This window comes from Chanodichthys erythropterus, chromosome 22 (assembly GCF_024489055.1).
Source record: "Chanodichthys erythropterus isolate Z2021 chromosome 22, ASM2448905v1, whole genome shotgun sequence".
Lineage (NCBI taxonomy): Eukaryota > Metazoa > Chordata > Actinopteri > Cypriniformes > Xenocyprididae > Chanodichthys > Chanodichthys erythropterus.
This window is the reverse complement of record NC_090242.1, coordinates 31,493,844-31,507,071: the sequence shown is the minus strand read 5'-3', so window position 1 is coordinate 31,507,071 and position 13,228 is coordinate 31,493,844. Positions and strand designations below refer to the sequence as shown.

The following is a 13,228-nucleotide window of genomic DNA, read 5'->3' as shown; positions in this document are numbered from 1 at the left end:
AATCCCGTAGGAAGGACGGCAAAGACATCTTTCCCATCGACAAATGCCTTGATCGCAGTCCTCTGTTCCTCTTTTAAAATTAATGCGCTGTCGATATCTTCTATAACGGACGCGATGGCGGAATCTACACATCTCAGTTCTTCAACAGCCATCATTGTTGTAAACCAATTGACCTTTTGCAAAGACTCGTCCCCCTTAGTTACTGTTGCTTTGTCCGACAAGCCATGGCGCTGTCACGCCACACAGAGTGGAAAATACATCGCGGAGCAAAGAGGAAACTGACAACACATCGACAGACGAGACAGAGCAGGTTACTTATGATATTAAACAAAGTCCCAGCTTTCAAACTGTGTAGTTATTAAAAAAATTAAAACAATAAAAACCGTTTTGTGGCTCTTTAATGTGTTGTGACCATGATCGTGACAGATTGCTGTAGCGCCTCAGCTCAAGAGGCTCGTGAACCGATCATCTCTTCCTACTAGTCCATTTATAGCATCAAATAAACATGAATGAACATGAGAATGAATGTTGTTTCAAACGCGGAAATATGCACATTTTTTCAAGTTTAACTCCACCGATGTTAATCTTCTAACTCCTGACTGCTTTGTTGGACAAAATGGCGGATGCGGCGTTCTGATTGGTTAGATCGCTTGTCAATCAAACTCCCCAAGCGCTCTTTGATGACGTGAGTTACGTAAACGCAGATAGCCTGTCCATCATCGATTAAAGCCAGCCCTGGCAATTTGATTGGCTCGGCCTTCTGGGAGCCGAGCATAATTACTCCACAATGGATCGAGTCCAGACCGAACTTCCCGTCCAAAAAATGTTGTGGGCGGGGTTCGGGCTGGCACCCAGGCTACCAATTCCAGGTTGGAATCCCCAAAATGGTCCCGGAGTTTAAGAGATTAAAAACCGTAAACACATCACTCCATCCTTGGTCTCTCTAAATTGGCTTCCTGGTATAGGATTGATTTTTTTCAGCATCTTTTATTAGTGTATAAATCTTTGCATGGCCTTGCACTGGCTTATTTATCAGATTTGCTAATTGAGTATCAGTCTGGAAGAACATTGAGATCAACAACTCAAAATTAACTTAAAATTCTGAGCACCAAGTTAAGTCAGAAAGGGAATTGTGCATTTTCGGTAGTAGCACCAAGATTTGGAATAGTTTACTCTTGCATGTTAGGGATCCTGAATCTGTACATGTTTTTAAAATACAACTTAAGACACAGTTGTTTGCCATGGTGTATTTGTCTTGTTGATAATAATAATAATAATAAGAAGAAGAATTACTGTATTATTATTGTGTTATGTTTTGACACTGAGATGATGTAAAGCTCATTGGTCAACATGTGTTGTTTTAATAGTGCTATATAAATAAAATTGACATCGGCAATGAAAGATGACAGAATTTCCATTTTTGGGTCAACTAGGAAGTTGGTTTAAGTAGACCTATACATTTCTTGCAATTCTTTATTAAACCTTGATGCCTTCCTTTTCAGTTTCTGTTACAATAACTGCCTTCTGTTAAACTTTCATTTTATCATAAAGATCCTCCCCTTTTGATAAGATATAAAATGGACACAGAAACAGGTGCGTTATTACATTCTCCTCCTGATCAAAGATGGATGTGCAAATCTCAGTTTTTCTTCTCTTCGTTCTTTTCACTGCAGGTACAAAGACAAATAGTTTTAGTGATGTTTTTGATTACTAATACAGATCATTAGATGTTCTTGCTTACTGTCTCTCTTTTATTACTACAGGACACTCTCTCCGCTGTTATGAGTGTATGAGTCAGACGGGTTCTTGTGCGGGACAAAACGAACAAACATGTCCCAGTGGATATTCTCAGTGCGAGAGTTCAACAGGGATAACAAAAGTTGGTAAGTCCTATATGACTTAAATTTACTGTTATATCTGACTAATGGAGATGCTGCTATAATTCGCTCGAACTGCAACAAAACAAAATATTCTACATAGATTTTTTTTTTATTTGTTTTCCCACAGATTGTTATGATTTGTATTTAAAAACAAATAAAACAGTGCTAAATGCTGACATTTATAAATCAGTTTTCCACTTTAATTGATCTTTTCTGTTTCATTCATATGTTAGGTGACATTACTTCTAAAGTGCAGGTTAAAGGATGTGTTCCTGTCTGTCAAAGTGGGTCCATAAACTTTGGCCTTGTCAGGACAGCTACATCCTGCTGTAACACAAACCTGTGTAACCGCCAAGATGCTCCAGGTATTGTCCTTCAACGACTGTGCAAATAACTATTCTGTAAAGTCAACACTCATCTTTCTTCAAAGGACATTTAATCAGAAAATAAAAGGGTGTGACTTGTCGTGAACTGATTGAATTGAGCAGTAACTAAGTTGTTTCTGCTCAAGGAGTGTTGTATTAGATATGAGAATATAAAAGAATATGTGATTTCCTCCTGTAGAACCCTCTAATGTCCTGAATGGAAAGAAATGCTACTATTGTGATGGACAGACATGCTCAAACACATTGAGCTGTTACGGGGATGAAGACCGCTGCTTGACAGAAACGGGTGAGAATCTGAAAAAGGAAGAAGATTAAAGTCGTGATCTTTTAAACTCTCTTAGGTTTAAACAAATGACACAGATCACCAATGCCCAGCTTATGTAACTGTTGTAGGCCAGTAAAAGTAGTGCATGTAAACCCCGCTGATCTCAAGAGGCGCTCTAGCGACTGTCGCTACAGACTACGTTTTTTAGCCTCCTCGTTAGCACCAGACCACAGTTCAAATCCTGCTGGGAGTGGGTCGAGTAGAAATGGTTACTCATAGACTGAATCAACCTTTTTTTCTTTTCTTTCTTTTCATCAGAGACTTCTGGAAGCGTGACAGCGACGGTAAAAGGCTGTATCTCTAAATCCTTTTGTGATGCCACAACAGCGGTTAGAAATGTTGTGAGCATCTCATGTTGTAGTGGGAACCTGTGTAACGGTGCTCAGAGTGTCTCCCAGAGCTTCCTGTTCCTCTGCTGTTCTCTGCTCTCCTACTTCCTGCTGCACTGAATCCAGCAGCTCTTCATCCTACAATGAGACATATCAAATCATCTATCAGAAGAAGATATTAGAATTATTTCTTTATTGATTCAATAAATAAATCATCTGTTTATTTTTTGTATTAAATTTGTAAAACAATAATTGCGTTCTCAATATCAGGATTTTTAAAGATCACAAAAGCAACAAGAGAAATAATCAGATATGATAACATTTTACAAATACTTTGTAAATGTTAATCATTTTACCTCATGCACATCATGCAATTAAAATTCTGTTGATTATTATATCTGACAATAAATAGCAATTTGCTAGTTGGAGCTCTATTAATAATTGTTACGGCTTTTCTTTAAGCCTTTGTCTTTGATAACAGGAGTGAGCAAGATTTCATGTGTACAGAGTCCACAGAAGCAAACAATGTCTTTCTTTATTTTGTTCCAATGAATAAACATTGTCTCAAACCCACTTTCTGTGTCTCTCATTCCTTGATGCTGATGATACATAATAAAAAATAAAAGGTAATTACTACTTTTTAATCTCACAATTCAGATTTTTATCTCAGAATTAGCCTTTCACCGAGCCCCGCCCCCCTTAGTTACTGTTGCTTTGTCTGACAAGCCGTGGCTCTGTCACTCCACACGCAGTGAAAAATACATCGCGGAACAAAGAGGATACTGACCACACATCGACAGACAAGGCAGAGCAGGTTACTTATGATATGAAACAACCGAACAGAGAGTGAATTCCCGTCCCAGGAGATAATAGCGGAGGGTGAGGATGGCCCACCTAATAGCCAAACACTCTTTCTCAACGGTGCTGTACTTAGGTTCCCTCCTTGAGAGCTTACGGCTAATGTACAGCACCAGCCGTTCCTCTCCCTCTATCTCCTGGGACAGGACAGCACCCAGCCCTCTGTCCGACGCGTCAGTCTGCATCAAAAAAGGGAGAGAAAAATTAGGAGAGTGATGCAATGGCCCGCCACATAGAGCAGCCCTCACCTGGGTGAAGGCCTGCTGTCACAGCTCCGTCCACTGGATCGTATCTGGTGCATCCTTTTTAGTTAGATCAGTCAACGAGCTGGTGAGGGCCGAATAATTAGGAACAAACCTCCTATAATATCCCGCCAGCCCGAGGAACTGTTTAACCTCCTTTTTGGTCTTGTGGCGTGGACAGGTCGCAATCGCTGCCGTCTTATCAATTTGGGGACGCACCTGTCCATGCCCCAAGTGGAAGCCCAGATACCTTACTTCCACACGCCCAATCGCACACTTCTTCGGGTTGGCTGTGAGCCCGGCTCCCCTCAGCGATCTCAGGACGGCCCTCAAATGCTGCATATGCCGCTGCCAGTCATTACTGAAGATAATAATATTGTCCAGATAGGCAGCAGCATATGCACCATGGGGCCGCAAAATTTTGTCCATGAGACGCTGAAAGGTAGCCGGTGCCTCGAACAGCCCGAACGGAAGGGTAACGAATTGGTGTAATCCGAACGCCGTCGTGAAAGCTGTCTTTTCTTTGGATAATGGCGACAAGGGGATCTGCCAATACCCTTTCGTTAAGTCCAGTGTCGAATAAAATCGAGCCATACCTAGCCGGTCAAGCAACTTGTCCACCGGAGGCATTGGATACGCGTCGAACTTCGACACCGGTTCACCTTGCGGTAGTCCACACAGAACCGAACTGAGCCGTTCGTCTTGGGAACCAAAACTATCGGGCTCGCCCAGTTACTGCTGGACTCTTCTATTACTCCCTCTAATTCTGCCTGAACTACATTTTTCTTGTGTTCAGGCAATCTATACGGCCGGCAGCGAACCAACACACCCGGCTCTGTCTCGATGTGGTGCTGAATGAGGTTTGTACGGCCCGGTTGGGGAGAAAACACGTCTGCAAATTCTGCTTGTAACTTGGATAAATCAGTGAGCTGTGAGGGCGAGAGGTGATCTCCCCCCGGCGCCAGAGCGAGGGACTGTTTTTTGATATTCGCCTCTGGCCCGAGATCATCCTCCCTCGCTAATCACCGTCGCCAGCATCACTGATTCCGCCTCATTCCATTTTTTAAGGAGATTGAGGTGGTAAATCTGACGTGCTCCTCTCCTATCGGAACGCACAACCTCATAATCGAGCTCACCGACTTGCCGTGTAACCACAAATGGTCCTTTGCAAGTAATTTGGAGCTTGAAGTGGGAAGCAATACAAGTACTTTATCTCCCGGTGAAAATTTGCGTAAGTTAGCTCATCTGTCATACAGCTGGCTCTGTCTGTGCTGGGCTTGTAACAAATTCTCCATAGACAGCCGCCCCAACGTGTGGAGATTTGTTCTCAAGTCCAGCACATACTGAATTTAATTTTTGGCCTGAGATGGTCCGTCCTCCCAAGTCTCCCTTAGGACGACTAATACCCCACGGGGCTGGCGTCTAAAGAGAAGCTCAAAGGGGGAAAACCCCGTGGAGGCTTGCGGGACCTCTCGCACTGCAAATAACAGAGGTTCCAACCACTTATCCCAATTTTTGGCGTCCTCTTGAACAAATTTACGAATCATGGATTTAAGCGTGCGATTAAACCGTTCGACCAGCCCGTCCGTTTGTGGGTGAAAGACGCTGGTACGCACGGATTTAATGCCCAACAATTCGTAAAGTTCGCGTAACGTGCATGACATAAACGCCGTGCCTTGATCAGTGAGGATTTCTTTCGGAATCCCCACTCGGGAGATTAAACTAAACAGTGCATCCGCAACCCTCTTAGCGGAAATGTTGCGGAGTGGCACTGCTTCAGGATATCGCGTTGCATAATCCACAATGACTAATGCAAAGCGATGCACTCTTGCTGATCGCTCTAATGGCCCGATGAGGTCCATACCAATTCTTTCAAAGGGGACCTGCATTAATGGGAGGGGGCGCAACGGCGCTTTTGGGATGGCCTTTGGGTTAACCAACTGACATTCCCGACAAGATGCGCACCACCTGCGCACATTCTCGTGAATGCCCGGCCAAAAGAATCGGGTCATGAGATGATTTAGTGTTGCCGTTTGTCCTAGATGCCCAGCCATCGGATTAGAATGAGCCACGTGGAAAAGCATTTCCCTGCGGCTCTTTGGAACTAATAATTGGGTCGTATCTTCTTTTGTCTGAGTGTCTTGGGTCACTCGATACAACCTATCTTTTATGATCGCAAAATACGGATAAGAAAGTGGATGCCCAGGCTGGAGAGGCTGACCATCGATAGTGCTGAGCTTTTCAAACGCGTTTTTTAGCATCTCATCGTGAGACTGCTCCAGGGGAAAGTCATCGCGATCTGAAAGAATAAGTCTTCCAATTTCGCTCTGTTCCCTGATCAGTCTCTCCCGCCTGTACTGGCACCTCCTTATCCCGCGATTTTTTCCCCCAAGAGGCATCCGAGCATAAACACCCCAATAATTTGTTAAATGCAGGACAATTCGTACCCAAAATTATCGGATGCCGGAGGTGCGGATTAACTGCCACCTCCACGCTATGCTTTTGACCCCTAAATTGAATAATGACGGGCACTAACGGATATTTCACCACATCCCCGTGCACACACCTCACCTTAACCAAGCGGCCTGCATCCAATGCCCCGGACTAAATCAGGCTTTGATGCACCGAGGTTTGGTTACATCCTGAGTCCACCAAAGCCTGATAGGTACCCCCCTTGACACTCACAGGTATTTGGTACTCGCCAGCTTGACCGGGGGCAGCCTGCGGATCGTCCGGGACCCGGATCAACGTCCCAACCTCCATCACTGGACACCTGTCCACAAAGTGCTCCGGGTCCCCGCAATGCCAACAGGCCGGCCCAGACCTGCCCGCCGCTCTTGTGGCAGGGAGCGGGTTAGATGGTTGACGCGGAGAGAGGGGAGAAGCAGGAGCGGAGTCCGGCCCGGCAGCAGGGAGTCCCGCCCTCCAACACATGGCGGGCCGGGCGGACGAGACCTGGGTAGAGGGACAGGTTTAGAGAGAGAGGGGGAATTAAAAGAAGGAGAGAGAGAGGCAGATGGTAGGGGTTCGCCGACCCCTTGGCACCCCACCATGTGGTCCTCCTCCAGTTCGATGGCTGAGTCCAGTGACGTGCGACGGTGGCACTGGACCCACTCGGCGGTTTTCTTGGGGAGCTGAGTGATAAACTGCTCCAGTACCACGCGATCGACAACCAGGTCCACGTCGCTTCCCTCAGCCAGTAGCCATTTGCGGCACGAGTCTCGGAGCTGTTGGGCCAACACGAAGGGCCGGCCGGACTCGCCCAGGTCCAGGGAGCGGAAGCGTTGACAATGCTGCTCTGGGGTCCGGCCGACCCGCTGGAAGATGACCCGCCGAAGATCGTCAAAGACCAGGAGGTTCTCTACTGGCAGCTGCTGCGCCGCCACCTGCGACTCCCCTGAGAAGAGCGGGACCAACCTCATGGACCATTGGTCCCGCGGCTAGCCACTTGCCTCGGCTGACCGCTCAAACAAGTCGAGGAATGCCTCGGGGTCGTCACATGGCCCCATTTTGTTCAGCGGCAGGTGGGTAGGCGCAGCTGGCTGCCCGGTGGTCTCCTGACGAACCTCCCGGTCAATCCAGCTCCGGAACCTCCGGAAGCGGCGTTCTTGGTCCTCCTGCTGGGCCTGCAAGATGGCTTGGAAGCGGCGTTCTTGGTCGGTGCGCAGGTCCAGCAGGGCCTGATGTTGCTCCTGATGCAAGACCGTGAGGGAGGCGATGACTTATGAAGATTGCATGGCAGCGGCCATCCAGCTTCCTTCCCGGGTTTCGGCACCAGTGTAGTATGGACAGTGTTCTTTAGTGTAGGAAGGAAGGGGACAGGGTCGGCGTTGAACTGCTGACTGAGCTTTATTTCACAATTCAGAAATGTCAAACAAAAACTGTGCAAGGCACAACAGCAAAACGAAAATAATCCACAAAGGGCTTCACTCCAGTCACGGCATATACAATCCACAATGGGCTTAACTCCTGGTCATGGCATATACAATCCACAATGGGCTTCACTCCAGTTTGTCGTGCACCAGCGGCTCAGTCAGCAGTTCCCCTCTCTCTCACCGACTCCTGCTTATCACAGCGTTTTAACCTGTCTCCGCGCCAATTAGTGAACCGAGAAACAGGTGTTCGTGATTTACATTTAACTCGCTCACTCACCAAAGATCTCCCGATGCTCTCTCCCGCCGCAGACCTCGCTGAACCACGCCCCCCTCGCCACAAAAGCTTTATTTATTTATTTATTTTTGTAGAATGTGTCCTGTTTAATTTTATATTTTTCTGAGCAAAAAAGAATGACTATTTTATTTTATTTATTAATTTTTATCATAACACCCACTAAAATGTCATTCAGTGTAACAATATTTATGTATCAGAAAATCGTATTGGGCATATTTAAAACAGGAATCATTTGATGACATATTAAAAGCCTCTATTTAAGGATCACAGTGCATCTCTCAAACACTAATTAATTGTTATTTTTAAATCTTTATACTTTGCTAATATCCTTCAATATAGAATCATGAAACAACTATAAAAGAATTCCCCATATGCCATATTAAATCACATTATATAGACTTTTTGAGAGCACAACCATCTCAACCATCAGACATAAAACCTGACAGACTTGACAAAATTGATTTTTTTTCCACTTTAACCACCTGTTGTACAGTGGAGCAATTTTGTTTTCTCTCTCTGTTGTAGCTTCCTTCATAAACATATTAAAAATGCTAAGATTGTCGGTGCCGATAGTCTAGTAGTTAGTGCGCTGACATGTGGCGCAAATGTGTTCACGGCGACCTGAGGTAAATTCCTGATCCTGCCTCCCTCTCTCTGCCCAATGTTTTACTGTCTGCCCTCTACTGTCCTCTCCAAATAAAGGCACAAAAAAAAACATAAATATAACTTAAAATGATTTATCCCACAACTATTTACAGAAACTATTACACCTGCCTGAACACGTTTCACAGAGAATCGGACCACCCAAAATGGACGACCAGGCAAAATTTGTCATCCTCGCTCAAGAGAGCACAAACGTTTTTACCTTTCTGTTAACTTTTGTCAATGACGAGACCCCTTAAGCCTATTTTCTGGATCAGGGCCATTAGGCCATTACAATCATCCTGGAGGGAGACTATCATTAGGCGTTTGGAGAGCATCGCATCCCGATCCAGAGAGCAGCCAGACCCAGAGCAAGCCATCCGACCACGGAGATCACGTGAGCCCCCCATGACGAGCGAGCCAGAGCCCAAGGAAAAGGAAACAGAACTTGCCATCGCCCCGGATGCAGTGCCCCAAGGTGGTTCTGACCAGTGGTGTGAGCCTGTGACCCCATGGTTGAGGGAACAGAAGCAGAGGACTGGTTGATCGACTTCAATAGGGACCCTATCCCACCCGGGGACACCCTGTCAGGATGTTGAGCCACAGGTCGAACAACCACCAGCAGCACCTGTCAAGGAGGATCCGGCAGCTCCTCGGATCCCTTCGTTCCATCTCGGCTCCGCCCTGACTCCTCCGAAGACCCTCATCCAAGTGACTCCACCAGGTTCCCTCATCCCGCAGGCTCCTTCTCTTTAACAGGTTGTTGGAAGACTGAAAACGAGACGCTGGAGAGGAAACACATCAGACATCAGAGGGGTAAGGAGTCCAGAAAAGTCTAAAGAAGACCAGACACCAATGTGAGGGAAGTGCGAGTCTTTATTGTGCTGGTGGAATGAGGTTCAGGTGATGTCAATTAGAATTCGGGTGATTGGGAACGAGTGGGTGGAGCGTGGAGATCCGGTGACGATGCGTGCTGTGTGTTGGTGGTGGGAACTGACTCCGTGACACTTTGCAGCTATGAACAATTTTTGTTTGCCAACATAAATGACATTGGGTGAGTTTTTTAGGTGGTAATCTATTATTCTGACAATCCTGAATACCTTCTCTTTCCCTTGCTAAAGGCCTGCTCACACAAAATATGAAAACTATAATGATAAAGATATAGTTAAAAAAATCATTCTAATATAAAAGAATAGTAGAGTCCACAACACAACTATAATGATAATGGTGCAGAGAAACAATATTGTGGAATCACTTTCAGGGGTGCGTTTCCCAAACAATGATTTAATGATTTCGCTGCTGAACTAGTACTATGCATCATTGAACAAATCAACTAGCTTGTTACGACTGTTTCCCGAAACCGTATTGTCGCAAACTTGTTGTTCAACCACGTTGGTGAATGACGTCACGCAGGTGGTGAGTAATCCACAAGTTTCCTACGCCCCATGAGGCCTTGCGTCAAACGTGGGAGCGTCTTCCGGTTCGAAGTAAACAAGCTGGACGTGACACTCATTCATTCAACAGTTGACAGTCATTCAAGATTTAACGATCCAAACTTGCGAACGTTTGTTTTTTACTTAAAGATTTAAGATTCCGGCATCAATATTTGAACAATGTTTTACAATAAAAAAATGTTACAGTAATAGTAATGTATTAATTTATGTCAGGAGTTCAGATCAATCATGGTAAATCTAACTGATATTTATAATGACATAAAAAGAAAACACAGACCTATTCAGTTGCTGCTTCCATTTATTTGCGATCACAAGAATGCAAAAAACAATTCCATTAAGGCTTTTAAATCTAAAGGCTTACACATTTAGAAATATATTGATAACATACCCTATGTTTACGTCACTTTTCTGAGACTTTCTATTGATTTTCCTCTAAATTATGCGATGAATGATATCCGAGGATGTTTGCGCGATCTCTCCGTCTATCTATCCTGATCCTTTCAGCCAGAGCAACAGGGAGCTCATGAGAAGACAACAAGAGTTATGAGTTAAACGAGTTAACCGGAGTGTGAATCTGTGAAATATGCATTTGTCAGGAATCAACAGGCACAGGGAAGAGACAGATAAAACATTAAACCAAATAAATACACGATTATAATCACATAAGAACTCTTCATTCCTCAAGCAGTCTCTGATATTTTCCATAAGTGTATCGCAGTGGTTAACACAAGTAGCCTTTAGCATCGCATACAGTGGAAACGTGACTGGCTCTGGCACGCACGACACGTTATGAGTCAATAACATCATAAGGCTTTGGTGCATCAGTGACGGAAGTACAGACAGCGGGTTGTTCATGTATTGCAGGGTCAGGATGCTCTAGTCATGCAGCAGCACTTTTGTGGAAGGTCAGTAAAGTAAAGAGCAATTAAGGGCACGAAAACTGTTTATTGTATTGTGATATTAATGTAGTAAACTGAGATGTTGTCCCTGAGCGCCGTAACGACATCTCTCATAAAGATTTGCAACTTTACAAAGTAAACAATGATCCAAAAAACACTTAGCCTCTTCGCTAATTATAACACAAAATACCATTGGTATGCTACTTCCGCCGCCTCACCGGAAGTTGTACCCACGTTCTCTTTTACAGTAGCGCCCCGTGGAAACAGGTGGATAACTTCTTTCAATGAATCCATTTGAGATCGAATTAATGCTAGAATTTCTGCTATAAATTACAGACATGACATGAGAGGACTAATTCTCATTTTCCTCAGTTATTTTGCTTATTTCCAGATTCAATCAAATGCTTGTTCTGACGTGCTCGCAGATGTGCACGCTTCAAAAACGGTGCTTTAAATCTCTTGACAAACTAAAATATATAAATTACATTTGTATATATTCAAATAAAAGATATACATTGTACTTACTGTCAGCTTGCTTATTTTGCTCAAGATAATGATTTATTAAGTCCACGTCATAAAAACAGGAAACTATGCTTCTCGAGAGCTGTCGTTCCAACCACACAAGTTTGAGATGCAGTTTGCGAACGTTTGTTTGAACTATGTAAGTAACGACGGAACTTGCAATGTTAGTTGGCTAATGATGCTTTTGGGAAACACACCCCTGAGCGAATTTTTTTCCCAGCTAATGATAAAAATTATAAAAACATTGGCTTATTGTTTTTGTTATTGTATTATATTTATTATTATTATTATTATTATTCTGTTTTCATACTGAAATGATGTAAAGCTCATTTACAAACATGTGTTGTGTTAATAGTGCTATATAAATAAAATTGACTTTAAAAGATGATAGAATTTCCAATTTTGGGTCAACTATGACTTTAAGGAAGTTGGTTTTAGTAAACCTATACATTTCTTGCAATTCCTTTTTAAGCTAAAGTTTTTCTTTTTCAAGGAACGTCTACTTGTGTTGAACTTTCATTTTCTCATGAAGATCCTCCCCTTTTGATAAGCTATAAAATGGGCACTGAAACGGTACAAATATTGTGATGGACTGACATGCTCAAACACATTGAGCTGTTCAGGGGATGAAGACCACTGCATTACAGTAACAGGTGAGAATCTGGGAAAGGAAGATGATTAAAGTCATTATCTTTTAAACTCTCTATGGTTTAAATATTAGATACAGATCACATAAACCAATGTCCAGATTATGTAACTGTTGTAAGCCAGTAAAATCTGAGCATGTAAACTCCCCTGATCTCAAGAGGCACTCTAGCAACCTGTCGACCGCAGCCTTTAGCCTCCTCATTAGCACACCCGCCTTCCACGTCAGAGACCACAGTTCAAATCCTGCTGGGAGAGGATAAGGTAGGACTGGTTACTCAGACTGAATCAACCTTTGTTTTCCTTTTTTTTCTTTTCATCAGAGACTTCTGGAAATCATACGATGGTGGTAAAAGGCTGTGTTTCTAAATCCATTTGTGATGCCACAACATTGGTTAGAACATCGGTGGTGAGGGTCTCATGTTGTGAGGGGAACATGTGTAACGGTGCTCAGAGTGTCTCCCAGAGCTTCCTGTTCCTCTGCTGTTCTCTGCTCTCCTACTTCCTGCTGCACTGAATCCAGCAGCTCTTCATCCTACAATCAGACACACTGTACAGAACATAGAGCTTGTATTTTCCCTGTATCTTTGGTGTTCTGATGTGATCTTTTGCAGTGAAATTCTGACACTGTATGAAATAAAATACTACATCAGCTTGTTCCTGGGGTCATATTTAATGAAACTTGTCATGCTGTAAAGATAAAACAAGAATAAACTATTTTATTTCTTAAAAAGAGATTAAAGGGATAGATTAACTCATCATGGTGTTGTTCTAATGCCATATGTGCTACTTTCTTTTTGGACTTTTTTTTTTTTTTGCAATTTTAAAAAATGTTCCACTTTTGCTCGTCCAGCTTTTTAAAAAGATTCAGAACTA

The 13,228-nt window shown here is 43.7% G+C and overlaps 1 protein-coding gene across 1 annotated transcript; it reads left to right on the top strand.

The window, feature by feature from the left end:
* The first annotated feature begins 1,572 nt into the window (after positions 1-1,572).
* LOC137013275 (lymphocyte antigen 6E-like) lies at positions 1,573-2,581 on the top strand. Its single transcript, XM_067376958.1, has 4 exons — positions 1,573-1,673; positions 1,764-1,883; positions 2,114-2,245; positions 2,445-2,581. Exons 1-4 carry the CDS (start codon positions 1,625-1,627, stop codon positions 2,579-2,581), a joined length of 438 nt encoding a protein of 145 aa, XP_067233059.1. The 5' UTR covers positions 1,573-1,624.
* Positions 2,582-13,228: the final 10,647 nt, after the last annotated feature.

Excerpts from the sequence above, each read along its gene's own strand:
- LOC137013275 (XM_067376958.1), top strand. The coding sequence starts at position 1,625 with ATGGATGTGCAAATCTCAGTTTTTCTTCTCTTCGTTCTTTTCACTGCA. Across the intron at positions 1,884-2,113 it reads AACAGGGATAACAAAAGTTG|GTGACATTACTTCTAAAGTG; the intron begins GTAAGTCCTATA and ends TTCATATGTTAG. Across the intron at positions 2,246-2,444 it reads TAACCGCCAAGATGCTCCAG|AACCCTCTAATGTCCTGAAT; the intron begins GTATTGTCCTTC and ends TTCCTCCTGTAG.